The sequence below is a fragment of the Corvus cornix genome, chromosome 5, assembly GCF_000738735.6.
Source record: "Corvus cornix cornix isolate S_Up_H32 chromosome 5, ASM73873v5, whole genome shotgun sequence".
Taxonomy (NCBI): Eukaryota; Metazoa; Chordata; class Aves; order Passeriformes; family Corvidae; genus Corvus; species Corvus cornix.
Window position 1 is genome coordinate 53,078,906 of NC_046335.1, and position 20,135 is coordinate 53,099,040.

The window sequence follows — 20,135 nt, forward strand, 5'->3', positions numbered from 1 at the left end:
TTCACTGTTGCTGTGTTCTACCTCTGTTCCTTATAGGTACAGAAAAATGGACTCTCTAGGATTAAACTTTGTTGTCTTATTTCTCCTTTTATCATCTCCTCATTTTCTTTCATATTCTCACATATGCTTAAACAAACACCTGCTTTTGTTTATGAGTAGATAATTTCTACTGGAGACAGAGCTCAAATCTTACCTAACTGGAATTATAGACCACATTGCAATAATTTTTTGATTCTCTTATTTGTGCTTAACAGCTTCTATGTCACTCAAAATTATAGAATTAAAGAATTACAGAATGTCTTGGGTTGAAAGGGACCTTAAAGATCATCTGGTTACAAATCCCCTGTCATGGGCAGAGACACCTTTCACTATCCCAGGCTCAGAGTCCCATCCAGCCTGGGCTTGAACACAGCCAGGAATGGGGCATCCACGGCTTCCCTGGGCAACCTGTGCCAGGGCCTCACCACCCTCACGGTAAAGAATTTCTTCTGTAATTATATGGCTCAAGGGTCTCTGTAATCAAAACTTCCAGTACATACACACTAAGAATATGTGTTATATAAACAGGAAAAGATGAGTAACTAAGCTGCCATTCCCAAACAATACAATGGGAATGAATTAACCAAAGTGCAGAATTTGAGGTCCTTGCTTGTCAGCCCTATATTCACTACTGGGGGTCAAGGAAAATGTCCTTATTAGGCTGTTCAGGAAAGTACTTGCTACTTCTTTTTTTTTTCTCTTTCTTTCAAAAGTCATTATTAGTAATAGAGACATGTTCACTGCTTTCTTTTGGTGGTTTATAATTTCACTAAATTTCTGCTTTTTTTCTTATGGCTTAATGCTTAACTTTTACTAATCATTTAGAAAATTATTTAACAACAGATTAGTTAATAAATATTGCAGTCCAAATCTATTCTTTTAGAAGCTGACACATTTGCAGCATGTTAGAATTAGGAACTGTGAGTCTGGGCATGCTCTACCTGCCCTTGCTCTCAGAGATGCCCAGTTTTACAGCTCTGGACACACTGAGATATTTTCTGAGAAGGTTCAATAATCAACCGATCATTACAAACCCATTTCCTGTCCTCTGAGCTCTTGCAAATGGAAACATGCAAGAGCACATGCCCATGCATATGCACACATCGAAGTACCACAGTGCACTTGATGCATATTTGAAGAGAAGTAAGAAATAGAATAATTCCTTGGAATTTACTTACAGGTTACAATTTAGTAAAATTGCAAAGGACAAACATGATACAATTCTGTATTGATTATGCCGAAACTGTTTCCCATTTTATCACTGTATGTTTCTTGCAGTGATAAAAATAATGCTGAACATGTTGGAAGTTTAGTAGGGTATGAGAACGACTTTTTAAAACAGGATAGAACTGGTGACCAGGACTTACCTCTCTGAGTTTTGTCAGCTTCTGCATTCGAACTGGCTGAACTTGGATTTGAAGGTCTTTGAATGCTTTTAACTGATTGCTGGATTTATTACCAACAAAGCTTTTATCTTCCTCAGATGGTAATTTTAAAGGGGCTTTCTCTTTCTGTCCAGGCTCCAAGCTATCCCAGGATACAGCCCGTAATAGAGGAGGACGCAGTCCATACAGTTTAAATTCTGGTTTACATGGAACTTTATGGTCCCTCATTTCTGGAACAGGAATTTTTAGCTTTGAGTCCATATTTCCTATTCCTGGTCCTGGTAGATGGGTTCTTAAAGGAACATCATTTTCTTTTCCTTTCTTGAGGAATGATTTTCCAAGTTCATTTTCACAAACATTCATGCAAGTATTAAGAGACATTCTGCCACCATCGCCAGCTGAAGGGGAGCATTTAGGTAAAGTATCCATATGTTTACATGGATCAAAGTTTTCCTTTTGGTCTGAGTGCTTCTCTTTGGAGTTTTCAAAGGCAGCAGAACGAGGAACCAATCTTCCCTGAGAAATCTTTCTTTGATCATTCTGCCTTCGATCAATTAATCCTTTTGCAGCATTCTGAAAGTACAGGGAAACACATGAAACACAGAAACAAGTCCAGATTCCTCTTTTCCCTGGCCCAAGGACAGATTTTAATTGTAAAAAGCCATTTCCTTTTCAGTGACATTTGCTTTTGAATATGTGCTGTTGACAAGAGAAATAATTTTTAAAACGCACTTGAAGAATACTGAATTGGGAATCTCCTCTCTGAATGTTTGAGTTAACCTCTCCCATTCCAGAGTCCATTATAGCAATCCACCTAAAGCCAAGTTCCTTAGCATCCTAATGTAATGGAAGGACAAAAAAACACTGGTGTAAACTAAAATGGCTACAGTAGATACTTTTACTTTACTTATGAAGTTATTCAGTATATTGATTTTAATTGAGCTAGAACAGGGTGCATGATAGGACGGAAAGACAGCTGCAAGCCCACTGTCCTCCACTACTTTTGAAGGTACTTCATAATTTCTTAGAGCAGTGTAATTTTCTTTTCACTCAGTGAACAGACTTCCAGCATTTTTAGTCCCATCCATAAGTCATACGTGTGCTAAGACAAACCAGCACACTGTTCAGCTCTTAATGTGAAACACTTACCTCTGCAGTTTGCCTGTCATCCTCTTTCACAGTTCTGTTATTCTAGCAAGAAAATGAAGAAAAAAATGCCTTACAAGGTTATCTTTCACATCTATGCTGCAAATGGTAGATATAGATATTAATGGCTGAACTCTGAATCTCTTAAGTTTTACATTGCTTGTAGTATTTATTTATGAAATAACTTTAGGGATTAGTTTCTTCATCGATTAGGGTTATATTGGATATTTTTCTATTTTCTACACTTAATAGATCTTTATGATCTTTCAGTTCTTGTTACCTCATGGATTTTTGTCGTCAGAGTAAACATTTATTAGTCCCTCGCTGTACATAGAAAATACCAGTAATCCAATTTTGATATATAAAATGGTACTCCAATTTTTATCAGGGACTAAAAGGGCAGCATATTATAATATAGTACTTTAATAACCAGGTTATTGCACAGACTGTTCAGTTCTTACCTGCCCTGGAGATACTGACTCAATACTAGTGGTTGTGCATGCCTCAGACCCTGAAAGACACACTCAGAATTAGGGCATATCCTGATATTTTGCTCAAGGTTTTTACTACTATAGCATTAACAAACACATATGTGCACAGCTCCCCATAATACATGAAGGACAAAAATTCAAATGTCAAAAATACTATTAAAAAGGAAAAAACCCATCAAATGGATAGTAAGATAGACATCATTAAAGCCTCTCAAAACTTCGTTATCAATAAAATTAAAAAACTAAAACAAGTGACCCCGCAGAACCACAAGAATAAAAATATAATAAAAATATCTATATGCAAAAATATATTTTGTATGCATTCATGGGCTATATCATATTCAGGACTATATGCTTAAATCTACTCTTCTTGAGAAGTAGTAAAGAAATACATTTTTGGTGAGCTCTTATAAGTTAAAGTTTGAGCCTGAAAATGACTGGATTTGATGATCTTAGAAGTCTTTTCCTCCCTTAATGATTCTATGATCATTTTACCTGATGGAAGAGTGAGAGAGTTGCTCCGAGATGCTACGGGTGAAACTTTAGGACTAAGAGTAGGGGAAACTGCTTCATTAGAACAAAGACAAAAACAAAACGAAAAGGTAATTTTACTTTCTAGGCTTGTATCTTCTGTATTTTCAGAATTCAGATGAGATTAAAACATCAATACCATAGTTATCAGTCATATGTTTGTCCAGAACCTGACAAGCCATTTTAATTGCCAGGTTGTACTTCGCAATTAGGAGTTCAGAGTATGTTTCATGTCTTACAGTTGTCAAAAATGGATATTTGTCAAAAATTTCTATTGATACAGGGAATCCTTGTTCTCCTCAGTTTTCTGATACTGCAAGCACTGAGGAGATGCAACACAAGAGAAGATTCAGGAGGAATTTAGGAATAAAAGGAGGTGATGTATAGTTATGGGGGTTTCTTTCCCTCCAGAAAACATCAGCTCAATTTTAAGATAGAACTTTGTTTGAACTGGCATTTCAAAGCAAAATGAAAGTCGTATTTCATGGTAAAATGGCATTTTGTTCCAGTTTTCATATGAAGGGAATTATAATTTCAATTGACATTCCAGAACAAAACATTTTATTCTGCTGTTTTTAAAGGAGGATCCAGTCCATTTAGCTTAGTTTATGGCCATGTTCAGAATAAGAGGCAGTGTAATTGTGTCTGCAGGGAATGCTTTTTCAGCAGGATGAATCTTGCCACTAAAATTTCATTTAAACAACAAATTGTGACTATTTTTCACTTTTCAGTAGGAATAATTCATGCTTTCTTGTTACACTGTTTGCAGTGGGACATTCAGGCACTTAAAAACTTTATACCATTTTATCCTGACTCATCTAAATACAGGGATGGGTCATTTCTGTTTCATGTGAAACTGTGAGGAGGACAAGAGGGATTCTGACCTTCAAATTAACAAAGTGTTTGTAAACAGCAGCAAGGTATAGATTACAGGTGATGTTTGCCTTTACAGATGTTTGAAGGAGAATATAAAATCTGGTTTTCAGGATCAGCTCTTACCTGTGGGTGACTCTGGGAGGCTGCTTCTTGACTTTCTGCCTCTGCGTGTTAGGAACCTCTCGCTCACTTTCTTTGCTTCTTCTAACAATTCAAGGTTCTTCTTTTTGTCTTCCTCTGATATTTTGACATCTGGTAGTGGATCATTTACCAGATCAATCACATGACCACTGTTGTCTGTGTAGAAAATATCAGAATTGGAGCTGCACCTCCTATATTCAGGTATATTGTGGCACATCAGAGTAACAAGTACAAAACAGACCTGTAAATTTGTACCTATAAATTTAGCTTTGAGCTTGCATGTAACAAAAATTAATGTCTGCTCATTTCTAAAGTTGTTACAATCTCAAGTTTAGAGCAAGTCCTGAAAACCACAGATAACCCACTTAGATTAATCACTATGATCAAAAATGCTCTGAATATGTGAAACTGGCTTTTCCAGCTGTGTCTCCAATACAGTTTTTCTCATTTCTAAATAAAAGTGCCATTAGATCCATCTCAACTAACAGTCATGGCATTTCTGTTGTAGACTGAGTTTTTCCATGGAATTTGCATGTTCAGTTTTTCAAGGTTAAGAACCTACAAATTCACCCTCCAAAGATTTATGCACAATAGTTTTAACAATTAATTTAACAATTTATTAATCTCTGGCTTTCAAATTGGTTGAAAACACTATACTTTGAGCACCAATTTTTGCAATTCTCCAGCTTACGGTAAAGAAAGAGGGCAGTCAGTTGTCAGAAAGGCCTTTTCTGTGTGAGTCAGTATAAATGGCTTTTATGAGCATCCAAAGAACAGCTTGGATGAGGAGGAGGAAAGTCATCAGGTAATAAGAGAAAAATACTTTGAAATTTGACAAGAGCCATTACAGAACCATCAGTTTTCAGAATAGCTAAGGGCATAAGTAAGCAGCAAAAACTCAAGGGTTTTTAGTTTGTGGGCGTGGAGTGTTTCACTATTCGTTTTTGATTGATTTTGGGCGGGGGGGGGGGGGGGGAGGAGTGCTTTGGCTTTAATTTCCTTCCATTTAGTTCAATTTCAAGGATGTCAAAAACCATACTCCCTGATCAAATATTCTAAAGCAATCTATTTGCAGTGAAATATCTGTTTTGGTTTAAACTCACATTTGTGTGTTGGAAGTTTGAGAGACAGACCTTCCATGACACTTTCCCTCTGCCAGCAAAAGAGAAGATTTGTAAAGCATGGTAAGTTCTACTTTCCTTAAGCAGCTAAGCTCAAGTGTAGCTAAACCAGTATTACTGAACAGTATTTCGTATTCTACAAGAAATTGAAGCATGTGTATGTCGAGCCTTCTGAAAATGTGAAGCTGATGCACCAATCAACATCTTTCTGAAAGTAGCAATGTGTGTATTTCCCTGAATTGGTCTGTATGCAGTCCACTTACAAACTCATGAGCACAATTCCACACCCCAGCAGTACTCCCTGTGCATGCACTACACAGTATGCACAGGGGAAAACTGCAGTCAATATAGTCAGACTCTCTAGTTAGGTCTTTACTGAATATCTGAGAAAACATCCTAGTTGAAATGAATAATCACTCCTTACCAACAGAAGTCAGTGAACTTGTTGAATTCCTGGTGGCACGGTTAGAATGTCTCCTATGAGGACTCCGAGGCCTAGAGAGAAAAATGGATGAACAAAAATTATGGAATGTGGCATCAAAAAAAAGGCCCTAACTGCCTATAAAAAATTAATATTAAAAAGAAAGCACTTTGATTAAAAAATGAGGACAAAAAGCATTTATTGCTGTTCCTCTCATCTCCAAACAACTGGAAAATGGAGGAGATTGAAGAAAGAAGGAAAATTGCAGAAACTGATCTCACAAAGGAGTTCTAAAATTTGCTATTAGCCTCATCTACTGTGAACCTGGTTTCTCAGAAAAAACTCTGCTTTTCTTTAGGTTATTACCATGACTTCAAAATCATGTAAGAATGGTATATAGAAAAAATTTTTTAAAAAATTTTAAAAATTAGTCTTTGTAAATTGTTACAGCTTCTTAAAATAAGCTTTATGGCTGAAATAATTCTTTAGGCTCTCACATTGACACTGCCATGGGATCTTTCTAAATAGCAAACTGGGTAAAAGTCTCAAACAACTGCAGAAATTTAAATGCTGATCCTGCAAATAATATTTCTTTTAAAGGGCTGCATTTAAATTCTGACTCTAAACTAATCTTGAAGTTTGGAGGAGTACGCTTTAAAAAATGCCAGCAAATGATAGATTTATGATATATATTTTCTGATATGTTTTTTTCCCATATTTTAAGTTTAGTGGCAGCTCAATAAAATTAAAAAGCCTGGGAAGTATGCTTTATCAGAATAAATATAATAACCTTAATTCAACTCAAAACTGAATTGAAGTTTTCAACTTCAAACAGGATTGCTCTTTTTATTCAACAACTTACTTTCACATATGCTTAACCTCAAGGTGGTATTCTTGTCCCATCTATGTGAGGGGGCCCAAAACTGCTTCAAAACTCATTGTATTACAGTATTCAAAGTAGATATTTCAGTTGTCCAACTTAATGAGTTGGGTTGTCAGGCTCAGTATTCTATGTAACTCTACTCTTTTAGTCTCAATTATATTCCTGTTCCCCCACCCTGCACCTCGAACACCATCCTCAAAATGCAAAGGCAATATGACCAAATCACAGAGATAGAGCAATAATGTTTTCACACAACATATATTTCAGAGCAATGTTCTAGAAACACAGCCTGTCAAATTTATGGATGGATTGCTAATGTATTATACAGTACCTGTTAACCAGATTTTTATCAATTTCTACATCTGGCATAACAGCATTCTCTGGAAGAACAATGGAAGGTGTGCTGCATGTTGTCCCTTCAACAGCTGTGTCCTGAATGGTTTGTGACAAATATAAAAACGTAATTAAACAGAAATTCAAGCCACTGAACATTGACTCTCTGTGTGGAAAACAATGTGTATTGTTCAACTTACCTAAAAGAGAATGTGATTGAAATAAGAGAGAATTAGCTCTAATTTGACAAAACAAATGTGAATTAGAAGTCTATACTTACATTAATCAAAAGAGATTATGGACGCCTGGAATATCTGTTTTCTTTCAAAAGTTTTAATGCAAGCTAAATTCAGTAAGCATGGAGCTAATGAAAATGCTTTAAAAAGGCAGACACTGGTTTTTCACACAGAAAACCATTCCTCTAGTGAAGTACATGTACAAGAGTTCAGTGCATTTATGAGCTGAATGCAAGAGTGAAAAGCAGCTCTGTATAACAGGGCTAAATTAAGCACACAAACCCTCCAAATGATACTAACGCATAATGAAAGCTTGAATAAACACAGTACTAAGTGTACACATGACACCCAAAACCCCAGAAAATAAATTTGAGCTATCTTGTTAAGAGTTCCACATGGTTTTCCCTCAAATTACTTACAAATATATTTTTAGAAAATATAATTTCAATATTTAATAGAATAAAATACAATTTTTAAGTGATAAAAGAAACTGGCAAGCTGGTACTGAATATTAATGTGTGCTTGCCTACTTAAAAAATATGAAACCTTGCCTCAAGAACTTAATCCCACACCTTCTGCATAACAACATCATTCAGCTGAAGAAAAGGAATCAGTTTCCTGTGTGATATCACAAATGGAGATGCATCAAGTTGGCATAAAGTACTGTGGATCTCTCATATATGGTAAGAAAATGATTACTTCTACCCCAAGTACAGTATTCAGATTAAAATGAAAAACCAGCTGGAGGGAAAGCTTCCCAGCAGTGGCAGTGGATTGCTGTCGATCGACTTGTAAAATTTAAAGAATAAGTTGTAAATTCTCAAATCCTAATTGCTTCTACTAGGCACTGGTATACACAAGTGTTTTGTTTTCGTTTATTATTTGTAGTCTACAATTTTCTTGAAACTACATCCCAAAATTTCACAGGAAATTTGTAAGGCAGGTAAGAAAAAGCTGTTGCAATAGCACTAATTGAGGCATTTATAGAATGAAGCATGTAATAAGTCACAGTTTAGCAAGTCAATTTTAGACCTTGGAAGTGTTCAAGGCCAGGTTGGGTGGAGCTCTGAGCAACCTGGTCTAGTGGAAGGTGTCCCTGTCCATAGCTTGGCAGTTGGAACTGGATGATCTTTAAGGTCCCTTCCATCCTAAACCATTCTATCCCATTCCATAAGGAAGCTGACACTTACTTGACAGCTAATTTCTATCATTTACCATAGAACTCCTTGCAACATCTCTCACAGTGCTGCATTTTTTTCTTGTTGAAATAATGTGTTTTCTGATCAATTCAAAGAATTCTGGAAGTACTTGGAAAATGGTATAGTATTAAAATACATAGCATAACCCTTCTGCCTCTCAAAGGCAATGAAATATGCCTTGATTTGGACCCCTGATTTACGTTTCTTGATTCTACTGTAAATAGCGTTTTTTTTTTTACTAAAATAAAAATTTTTCCTGCAGCTCCACACTTCTATGCTCATAATTCTCATATGACGTTCCTTGGCAAGTTCACCTTGTCAGTCTCAGGAGAGCAGGTTGGGGAATATGCCAAGAAAGCACTGTGAACATCTAAATTTAAGAAAAATATGCTTGTAATACTGGAAATGTTGGAATGCCAAAGCATATGTGATTCAAGTGTACAAGTAACAATAGCTTGAAAGCAATTTTTAGTAATATCCTTGAAAATGTTAAAAAGTAACAATATATTTTGTCAATGACGAAACTTCAGGTGACTGACCTGCTTGTAGGGCAAAGAAGCTGAATACACATCCACAGTGTTTATACTAATCTCATGACTGCCAAAAAGCAAAAACTTTTCAATGATGTAACAGCAGCCTTGAAGTCACTCGAGCCCATTTTAGGACTAAAACCAGCTCATTAAAAAGAAAAAAAAAAAAAGAAGGAAAAAAAAAGAGATGCTGGAGCCAAGGCTAGTTCAGGTCAGGTTGAAAACATTAATCCTGGTCAGCAGCTACAGGAGGTCAGCATCTACACAAGTGAAACCTCATGGCCCCTGTTGTCCAAACCTACACTGTCCAGGAGAGGGGCAGGAAGAGCCAGAGCAGGAAGCTCTTTGCAGGGCCAGCTGGCTCCAGTCAAAAGGAATTGTTACAGACTGAGAATGCTCAGGCTGCTCTACACAGGTCTTGGAAGAGAAGCTTTAACAGGAAGCTTAAGCTGCCTCACAGTTGTACAACTGCACAGAGATGACACAGAAGATTTCCATCACCCTCCCATTTGTGTGCTTTTAACTGTGCTCCCTTGGTAGCTTCCAGACCCATCTGCTCCTCAGCTATTCCCAACAGCTGCCTCATCTCCTACTACCAGTGGTTCCCTGCTACCCAAGTCTTTGCTTCCTTTTTGTCCCAAGCCCTCCCCCCACAAAAACGTGGGGTAAAACTGACTCCACCTCTATGGCTCAGGTGGGAACTGCTCCACAAGGGTGACCAGGAGCCATCTAGACTTGCAGGGAGCCGTGTGCAGCGCTGAGAGGGTGGCACAGGCGGTTTGGTCCATAACAGAATAGCCAAGAGGATCAGTGATTCTCAGAGCGGAGATGGAACCTGCAGACATTCTGGCTGTTAAGTTCTACCAGGCCCTCACCAAGCATACAGAGAATGTGCTTTTGAAAGTTTTATAATCCAGCCAAATTTGGATGGATTTTTACATTAATGGGATGGGGCGAGGTGGGGGGGGAGGAATACAAAAATACTCTGCTGAAAGACCTACCATGCCAGACCGTCAGATGACTGTCTAACACCTGGATTCTTTAAAGCACTGGAGGAAAAAAAAAAACACCTCCTCTGCCACCCTGGCCATATTCTTAGATATTAATTAAAAGTCTGGACTGAATTTCAGAAAAAACACAGGCTGCTGTAAGAAATACTGAAATGAAAACCCACATTTGTTTTCTCAAAATGAATTTGAGATGTAGAACCCAGGTCTCCCTATCATGTAAAAGGTACTCGAAGCATGCAGAAAGATACATGTGATGTAAGGTTCACTTTCTTTTTGTCAGAACTGTTTTGCAATCTGTGTGCATTTGGGCATGCAGGGAAAAGGTAGGGAAGAATCTCCTGAAATAGAATGAGGAAATTGTTAGACACCAGACAGCACTTTAGGTGAGATGAGATTCCAGACTTGGAAAATTTTGTTGAATGGCAGAAAACAAATCCACCGGTTGTTAGTTCCCTCTGATGCCCTCTCGTTGCTTGCAAGTCCTTATCTCACGATAATAAGCATTTTACTTAGAGTGACTTACAGTCATGCTGTAGAACCTGATCTGCAGCAAGAGCCCAGAGTGACAACAGCTATGAACAAGATCAAATTTTCACAACATTGGCTAGTGGCAAACCTTAACTTAAGTAGGCCTGTGAGCAGTGTGTTGGTTAAAATCCCTCCACTGCTACTTTGTGCCTAAAAATAATCATCTAAAATGAAGCATTTTGCACAGTGAACTGATTCATGAACTATCACATTACCATAGTTCACTTAAGATCTACCTCTAAAAGGCCTGAAAAATGTATTAAAAATGTAATGCTTTTATATTAGGAGGTTGGAAATTTTCTCCCATTTGACAAGCACGTTCAGGATTAGAATCACTAATGTCTGCCAGATTTTCATGTTTTTCCTCTTTGGGTATGTTTCACACAGCAACTCTTTTGTACTAAAATACTTTTCACATAGGTGAGTTAAAAAATTCCAATAAAACATTCTTGAGCTAATATATATTATCAGATGGTAGTCTTGATGAACTTTTATCCAACTGGGGTGTTTATCTCAAGGCAGGAAATTAACACTCAGCACCCTGTGCAGTTTAGATGGAAGACATGACAAATCAGTGCAAAGCTCATTGCTGACAATATTTTCCAACAATGTTAAAGTAGCGGATGTTTTCACCTAAAGTGTGGAACGTAGTGTCCTCAAACCCAATGACAGTTTCACATCTTTAACTGAGGATGTGCCAGACTATAAATCCTCTCTTTCTTTACATCAGTTTGCATACAAATGAATGATTTGGATAATCTGTGATTTCTTAATCACAGTGGGGTTCTTTACTTCAGCTAAGCTAACAATTAAAAAAAAATCCAAACCCAGTTTATTAAAACATAAAGTTACTTTTTATCTGCGATATGGATTATTGAAATGGGGGAAGGCCCATCTCTTATTGATTTTTTATATTTATCTGGAAAGAAAACATGTAAAAACATTTAGAGGCCACAGCAATTTGAGGCAAACTGATGAATACGCCTGGGGAGCACCCACCTGCCCTCTGTATAGTTTCAGTGTATGTTCAGCTACTGCTGTGGCAAATAAAGCACTGGGAAAGACTACAGACCAAAAAAGCCCACTTCCCTCTTTCTCACACACGCGAATTGCATAACATCTTCTATATCTGTAAAAGTAACACTAGTTGTTGAAGTACAAGCCCAAGTTCTGTTCTCAAAGTTTAAAGTTTTCTTTAATAACATCAGAAAGGACATTTTTGGACAGCTTTGATATATGTCTGTCTGTTCTGAGCCATTTATAAGCCTCCAGATCAAAATGATAAACAACTGCTTGAGCAATTTAAGCTTTCATCCCTTAGGCTATAAAATATTTGAGGAACTCTAAGAATATCAACTGGAGGATCATTCATGGCTTCATCAATTAAGCAATACACATTAATACAGAGCAACAATTGGATATAGTTTCATAAACCCCTAAACATACACAAGCAGGTTTCAGCCTCAGGTTTCCAGCAAGTGTCAGAAACACCTCTGTAAGTAAGAGAGCTTACTTTGGCTGGAGAAGTGCTGTGCTGGGCCTCTTTTGCTTGTCCCTTGTCTTCAGGTAAGGTTGGCATGGTGGGCAGCGTGAAGCACGTGGAGCTGCAATGTGGACTAAGAGGACCATGCACTGCTGGGAGTATCTGTTTCAAGTTAGCCTGAAGGCATAAGCGCTGGGAGGCCTCGTGATCTGCAGGCTGGGTTAGATGCCAAAAATACAAATCAAATCCGTTTAAAACTCTATGCTCAAAAACTGAGATCACTTTACAATAACAAGCAGTATTAAGGTTTAAAATTAAAAATGCTATCTTCTGTTTTATTAACTAAAGCTTTCAAGGTCAAGTATAACTTAGCAAATGGATTCAAAATAGACAACCTTCCGTTCTTGTTGCTATTTCCATCTCCTTCCTCCATTTTACAGATTTTCATTTTGTCACTATGATGTGACCAAACTACCTTCCCTAAATATCCTCTAAGAAGTAAACAGCATCCTGGATATCACAGAACAACAGAATGGGTAAGGCTGGAAGGGCCCACAGGTGGTCATCTGGTCCAACCTGCCTGCTCAAGCAGGGTCATCCTAGAGCACATGGAACAGGATTGCATCCAGAAAGTTCTTGAATACTTGAGTGAGGGAGACTGCACACCCTCTCCAGACAATCTGTTCCAGTGCACGGTCACTTGCACTGTGAAAAAGTTTTTCCTCATGTTCAGGTGGAACTTGCTGTGCATCAGTTTTCGCCTTTTGTCCTATTGCTCAGCACCACCAAGCAGAGTCTGGATCCATCCTCTGGCACATCCCTTCAGATATTACAGACTTTGCTGAGGTCCCTTCTCAGTCATCTCTTCCATAATATGCCTTTTAGTAACTAATAGTCTTAATGCTACAGAGCATGATCTCAGATCTCGAGGACCAAAACTGGAACCCCAGAGGGTGGCACTCTTCCTTTGAGCAAGAGCCAGACTAAGGTGAATTGTGCAAAGACTTGGTGCACCTCTGCACAAGACAACAGGGTGCAAGACACTTCTGAAGCAAAACAGCAGAGATGCCCAAAGAGGGGGAAAAAAAATCACTACCTATTAGCTGAAAAATTCTCATTATTAGTATCAAGGGGAGGCACTGCATTCACAAGGATAACATCAGCATGAAAGCCTGTACCAAAGTCTGAGGATCAGCAGCGCAAAGCACAAATCAGTCCTTAGAGTGGCAGTGGATGGGTTGCAATACTTACTGTTGACACCTGCCCAGGGATCAGGGAACTGTCCTCATCAATACATCAGTGTCCTCATCACTGCACTCCCCGGCGGTGCCTGCGGGTCACACACACACAGCTGAGACCACCTGGTGCCTGCACTAGGGACTGCTGGCTACTGCATTGTAAATTAACCTGCTACAGTTCTCCCTTCCATTTCAGGGGCAGGCAAAGAAATGTATTCAGGAACATGTTGGTTTATTGATGTTGCCAATTACATTTGTCAAAATACATCTGTTGCTTTGAAAAAAAAAAGGAAAAAGAGGCAAAACCATTCACAAGAAATACTGAAGCAGTCTCAGTAGTGACAAGTGCCTCACCTCAGCTCTCACAGAAAAAAATCTGTGTTGCAAAACCTACAAAATGTGTGAAAAATTTGGACTACAGAAGCAGCTAAGACCCATGCTTTTATTAGGAAACTTCCAATGAATAAAAAGCTTTAAAAATGGTTATTAAGGCAAAACATATTTAAAGTTCCTAATATGATGGAAAACAGGTATTTATGAGTACATGTATTTGAATAACCCCCCAGAGACTAGACAGATAGCAGTAGCACTGAACATCTGTGTGCTTCAACAATTAAATATTTTTGTATCAAACAACAGCCACCAACTATTAGCAAAACATGAAGATGTTATGGAAGCAAGGTAACTAAAAAAAGTGACATGGACTTGCTTTTCATCTCTGTAACAAAATCCTGACATCCTATGCAAATTTGAGTTTGCAAGAACTCAAATTCAAATAAAAAACAACAACAAGAAAAAAATCTGTCTGTTTATCTAATTCCTCTTAGTGTTTGCCTTATGAATTTATTATGGTTCTGATACATTCAACCCAACAGAATGCTGGGCCTGAAAAATCAGGAATGCTTCGAGTCATGGCCAAAGCATGTTTGCAGTCCTACATGGAATTGTAGAAGCTATTGCACCAAAGTAGTTTATTCCCAGTCTTAGCTGAGTTCTTTGTACATACTAAACTTAAAAAAGTAATGCAAATTATCTTGAAACAAGAAAGAGCTATTAAGCACATTGAGTTTCTGTTCATTTTTCAGATTTAAAAAGCAAAAAACTTTAAAAGAAAAAGAAACAAATCAGCCGGCTTGTCTAAGAATAGAAAGGGACAGATCCTGAGCGGTGTTGTCCTAGAGATGCAGCACAGAAAGTACAGCCAAGGGAAAATGGAGGGTAGAAAGATGAACTTATGCCACTTTAACAACCCCCAGATTTGGAGTGGACCGAGTTCAGGCTGTCTCTGACACAATTATAACCCTACTCTGATTTCCTTACAGAGCTATCTTGCAAATAGGAATAAGCTTCAAATCTCTGTGCTGATCAGTAGGAAAATTTCTTCTTCTGACTTTCCATTTTTTCCTGATGCCACTCCAGAAAACCCCGGTGCTGAGGACTATATTGCAGCAGGGAAAGCTTGCACATAATTATTCATATTCTTAAGCTTCTTAAAACAAACACCATCTTTGCACACCTCAACTGCACAGCTGCAGTCCAGTACACTGCCAAAGTGAGGGCTACTACATATTGGTATTTCAGTATAAGGATGTAGTTCAGTTAATAAACTATATGATTTGGAACTCCCAAATTATTAATTTTTCAGTCTAAAAGCTTAGTTTTAACCTCTGCAGTGTTCTTAAAATCAGTAGTCCAGATTTATTAAAGATTTTATGATGCTTACCCAGCACAAACATCACATATTGTAAATGCAAATGGATATACCACGCTCTGCAAGGAGTTCTGCCATCTTCTGATCAATTACTGCCTTCTGGTACTGGTAGGAAAGGCAAAGGTTTAGAAATGATGGAAACTTAAATGTGAATAAATGTTCTTCCATCACTGCTGAAGTGACTTTATGCCTTTTTAGTTGGGCAACAAAAACAGCACCAGTAAATGTCACGTGGCATCAAAATGCATAGAAATAGGGGCTTTGTGAGAGCACTCTACAAGAATTAGAGGAGCTTGCCTGGATGTCAAAAATGTAGATAGAAAATAAAAAAATGTCCTTGGAAAATTTCTGTCACTGGAAGGTACATTTTTTCTTTTTCAGCAGAGCATTAGGGAAGAGTGTAGCCTTGGAGTTTACAGAAATTCACACCTCTGTGTACAAAACCAGCTGACAGCCCTACAAAACCCTGAGCTAGAGTGTGGAGAACATGACTAGCCTGGTTCTAAGCCTGGCTCACCTGCCAGCTGAATAGCCTTTGGAATCATTAGCTCTGCCAGCTTTATCTCATTTCCACAAGCACAAACATGTTTCAGTCAAAGAAGGAAATGATACATTAACAATACATTGAGGTACCAACTGAAACACCTGTAATTATTGACCCCGAAGACACTGAAAGGAGAGACAAAAAAATACACCTGCACTTTAAAAACAGTCAAGGTGTATGAGCATATATTAGCATCTTAGGCACTGAGATAATTTCAAGATCCTATTATTTCTATTTTGGTTTTTTCTTCATTGATCAAGCTCTGTCTGACCTGCCTCTATCTTATCAAAGGATGTCATGACATTATTGTAGTGTTTTATCAAAGTAAATTATCTCCCCCAAAACTCCATTCTTTCAGAAGCTGCAAGAGCTTCAAAATTATATTTTAAAATTAAATGCTTGTAGAGATTAACTCACAGGTCACAGGTAGAGTGGATGTGGGTGAAGATCCACAATCTCAGTCTGCACGAGCCTTGTGCACCTACAAAATGAGTTAAAAAAACACAAACAAATTACCTGACCTATTTACCAAATTCTGCTCATTCCCACACTAAGAGGAGATAATCTAAAGAAAAAAAAGTACGAAAAAGAAATAAAAGAGAGGATGGAGTGCCTTTTAACATTTTGGTCTGTTATTATAAACTTACTACTTAAAATAGTTAGGAAAAAAATGATCCCCTGAGCTCAAATTTGTAGTCAGATATAGATCAGTGAATGCACAGAACTTTCTTTTACCACTGTGTAGGCTTAGAGTACAATCTCCAGGAAATGGAGATCTGGGAGCTCTATTCCATAAAAGGGAGAAGTATTTAGAGGCCCTTGGCTTTCAGTGTGTTCTCTCTGCAACTCATTTTACCATAGTAGAGAAAGTTAAGTATAATCAGTTAACTTCCCCTGGCTGAGTCACGGCTGAGTCTGTGTCAGCGAAGGCTCAGAGAAAGGTGCTTTACTCCATCTCCACTGATAGCTTGGCACTTGACCCTAAATGCTCTGTCACATCACAGCAAGAGTACGCAAAAAAGAGCGGAAGTAAACAGTTAAGAAAGCATTTTATGAATATTTCTTGACCTTGTGCTGCCTGAGGTCAAGTCAAGCAACACTCATTTGTCAACAACAGGAGTTGCTTGCTCATGGACGCAGCTGAACTGCACAATTCTGAGTGGCTTTTTGTAACTTTTTTCTTTGTTGCCCTGCAAAGTGGTTGTCAAACATTGCCATAATAGAAAGGTATCTTTTTGCACTCCTTTTTGTATAGCTGTAAAAACATATGGGATTCACATAACATTTGGGTTAGGTTTTGCAGCTTTTGAAGTATTGAAACCCAGTAAACTTCAAACAAAGTCTGAGCAAAACAGGGTGTTTTCCTTATGTTTGTACCACAGAAGTGTTTTCAAAGAAAAAGCATGATTACAGCTTAAAATACACAGTGTGTTGGCATACATTAGCCATCACCAAAAATTTTTAAAAGCTCAAACTACAAGACAACAAAATAAACAAACCCCCTAAAACCAGATCCAGAATATCTTAATAGAAATACTTTGAAATTTTGCATTAGGAGTCCAAGATCTTTGTATAATAGGAACATTCACTGGGAAAAGGAAAAAAAACCCACAACTAAAGCTGACTCACGTACATTCTTGCCCTATGTGACAAAAGGTCCTACATGGAAATTGGAAGACATTTTCTCTATTGTCTGCAACACAGGAAAAAAATCGACTAGTAGTTTCCTACTGTATCTCATTTTTCATCACTTACAAAAGAGTGGTTTTTCATGTTAACTACTCAAGTTTGTAAGATATTAAGATCCTGCTTCAGCCAGTTCACTGAACCACAGTCATAGCCCCAGGACTAATATAGGGCACCTCTGTGATGACCTTAATGACCTGAGTCCTACCCACACAAACATCCATACAACTGTACAAGGTAAAATGTGGAAGAAAAAGTGGTGTTTCTCTTTATACGATACAGAACAATTCCACTGGGGCATGCAAAGTGTATATGCAACCACTGTGTGAATTCAAAGGATCTGTTCTCATTCTGAGATTAATTCCTGAGCATTGAGATTAATTCCTGAGACACTTAAGTAATACTTCTTGACAATCAGAACACTTCCAGGTTGCAGCCTCAGAGACAAGGGATAAATGTGAATAATTCTGTGACAAAATTATTTTAAAGGAAGAAACTAGCAAAAGCTGAAGGAAAATAAAACCTCTAAAAACCTTCCCTCAAACTCAGTGGTTACAGACTTCCTTTGAACTACAAGCTACACACGTAGGACTTGATTTACAGAACAGCATGACAGGAAAGAATCTCCTTTTCTGCTTCCTGTTTTCCTCATAGCTCAGGAACACATAAAACTGCATGGTTTTCAATAACCTGCTTGAGTGAGAGAAAGGAAAAGCTAGGTCAGGTGGAAAGTAAAATGTTTTGATGCATGTCCAGCCTGATTTGCATCCTGGGAGAATATCTCCAGTAATGGGTAGTCATGACAGTGCTGAGACTTGAAAACCAAGACATTTGGAGATGAAAGGTGATGCTGGTCCAACAAGACCAGCAAGGCATTTGGTTTGGTTATGTAATAAAAAATTTACATCAGAGTTTAAAGAAATCTGAAAACTAACTCTGAAAGAGTTTAGTGGAAAATGTTTTCTGAGAGTTCTGTATTTAACTCCTGAAGGATCCATTCTGGACCCAGCTTTAGCTTTTCCTTGATACATTAAGAGAAAAAGCAATTGGACCTGATTTTGCTCACAGGCAATCACTTTGACATAGCTAAATGGAAATTTCAGACTTACTAAAAGCTCATAACTGTGTTTGAAAATAGCACTTTTTTCCTGTAAAATGTCAGCTTCATTTGTTTTAGCAATGTTTTTACAGTTTATGTTTTGTTAGCAGTCAGTGATTAGATGTACTTCTCTTGCAGCAGAGCATCTGGAGGAGTGGATTACAACCCCTGTTTTTTTCCTTGCAAGAATCCTAGGCTGAATTTTATGCTGCAGACAATCAGCAAACAGATGAAGAATGTACATATTTTAGAAACACTGAGGAGCAGTATTTCATGAGCGTTTTAGACTAGTAGACCCAGATTTTAAAAAAAGGTATTTCTTTTAAGGTAAGCCTATTTTAGGCAGCCTGAAAATTTCCCAATTACACTTTTTTTTTTTTTTTGGGGGGGGGGGCAAGTAGGAGTTAATGTTGCATAAATAAAACTTTTATAAATTACTCTGTTTTGGATGCAAATTTTTTCTTTTCAGGGTTTTTTTATCTAGCACTAAAAAGAATGTAAAGAAAGGAGGTTATAAGCAGCACTAACTCCCTGTGAAAACAAATGGTTTTAAGAATTGCATACAAGTTCAGGAAAAAAAAAAGTTCTGGTTCATTTGTAGTTTTTATTCATTCTGGGGCTTTTCTTTGAACAAATATTCTTGAGACAGAACTCCAAAATGGTAATTTTATCTGGTTGAATCTGTACCTAAGATACTGGACTCAGCTCTCTTATGAGAAGGATGTCTTACTGACCTCATTTTTTTATCCATCAGTGGACTTTCAGCTAGAAAAGCAAGAACAAGCCAACAAGAAGCACTGTTCAGCTAGGTGGCCTCTAGGAAACCAGTTGGGATGAACTTTGGGGTATTTTAAAATAAAATTAAAATTTTAAAAATAAGATTTTAAATAGTGATAAAGACAGTACATGTGGTATTAAGGAAAAATGAATCCCTGATTTATTCAGTATTATGCATAAGTTAAAGAATTCAGCCAACAGTGGCAAATCTGATGATCAGAAGACTGTCAGATCTCAAGGCATAGTTGCTGTATTTCTTAACTTGCAGATTATTTTTGATAGACTTTAAGGAAATGCAGTTTAAAGGAAGAATGTGAATATAGAGTGGGAGGATATTTGGCATGGAGAATAAGGATTTCTAAGCATAAGGAACAGCATATAAGAAAGTGTGAACATAAGAGTGGGAGAACAGTACACCAAGTGTCTTTCAGGAGGGCAGTTCAAAAGAAACCCAGAGCTAGGAAGTACTTGGAAAAAAACCTGTTACAACATAAGGCAGTGACCTTAAATAGGATAAAATAACAACAACAACAACAAATTATATGTGAGTAAAAAATGTTGCTCTCTTCCTCCTCCTAGACAACTTACTATTTCAAAGAAAATTCGTTCAGGAGGCAGTGCTACTCTTTGTTGCGTGGTGCTGAAGGACCCCTCTGATGGAGGACCTTTGCACTGATAACTCACCCAACAGAAATTGTACCATTCAAAACACCAGGAGATAATAATA

The 20,135-nt window shown here is 37.6% G+C and overlaps 1 protein-coding gene across 10 annotated transcripts in view; it reads right to left on the minus strand.

Annotated features, from left to right (window-relative positions):
- The window catches only part of IRAG1 (inositol 1,4,5-triphosphate receptor associated 1), a 61,394-nt gene that overhangs the window by 18,576 nt on the left and 22,683 nt on the right, over window positions 1-20,135 (minus strand). For 7 of the 10 annotated variants that reach the window (XM_019284769.3, XM_019284791.3, XM_019284765.3 and 4 more), the window contains exons 2-11: window positions 16,264-16,327; window positions 13,605-13,683; window positions 12,384-12,569; window positions 7,366-7,466; window positions 6,155-6,225; window positions 4,592-4,765; window positions 3,557-3,628; window positions 3,032-3,081; window positions 2,574-2,615; window positions 1,407-1,997 (exon numbers count right to left, since the gene is read on the minus strand). In XM_019284769.3, coding sequence (XP_019140314.2) covers window positions 1,407-1,997; window positions 2,574-2,615; window positions 3,032-3,081; window positions 3,557-3,628; window positions 4,592-4,765; window positions 6,155-6,225; window positions 7,366-7,466; window positions 12,384-12,449 — 1,167 coding nt within the window. In that variant the 5' untranslated portion in view covers window positions 12,450-12,569; window positions 13,605-13,683; window positions 16,264-16,327. The remainder of the gene's footprint in view (window positions 1-1,406; window positions 1,998-2,573; window positions 2,616-3,031; window positions 3,082-3,556; window positions 3,629-4,591; window positions 4,766-6,154; window positions 6,226-7,365; window positions 7,467-12,383; window positions 12,570-13,604; window positions 13,684-16,263; window positions 16,328-20,135) is intronic. The other 3 variants (XM_019284787.3, XM_019284798.3, XM_019284796.3) reach the window with 3 other exon arrangements.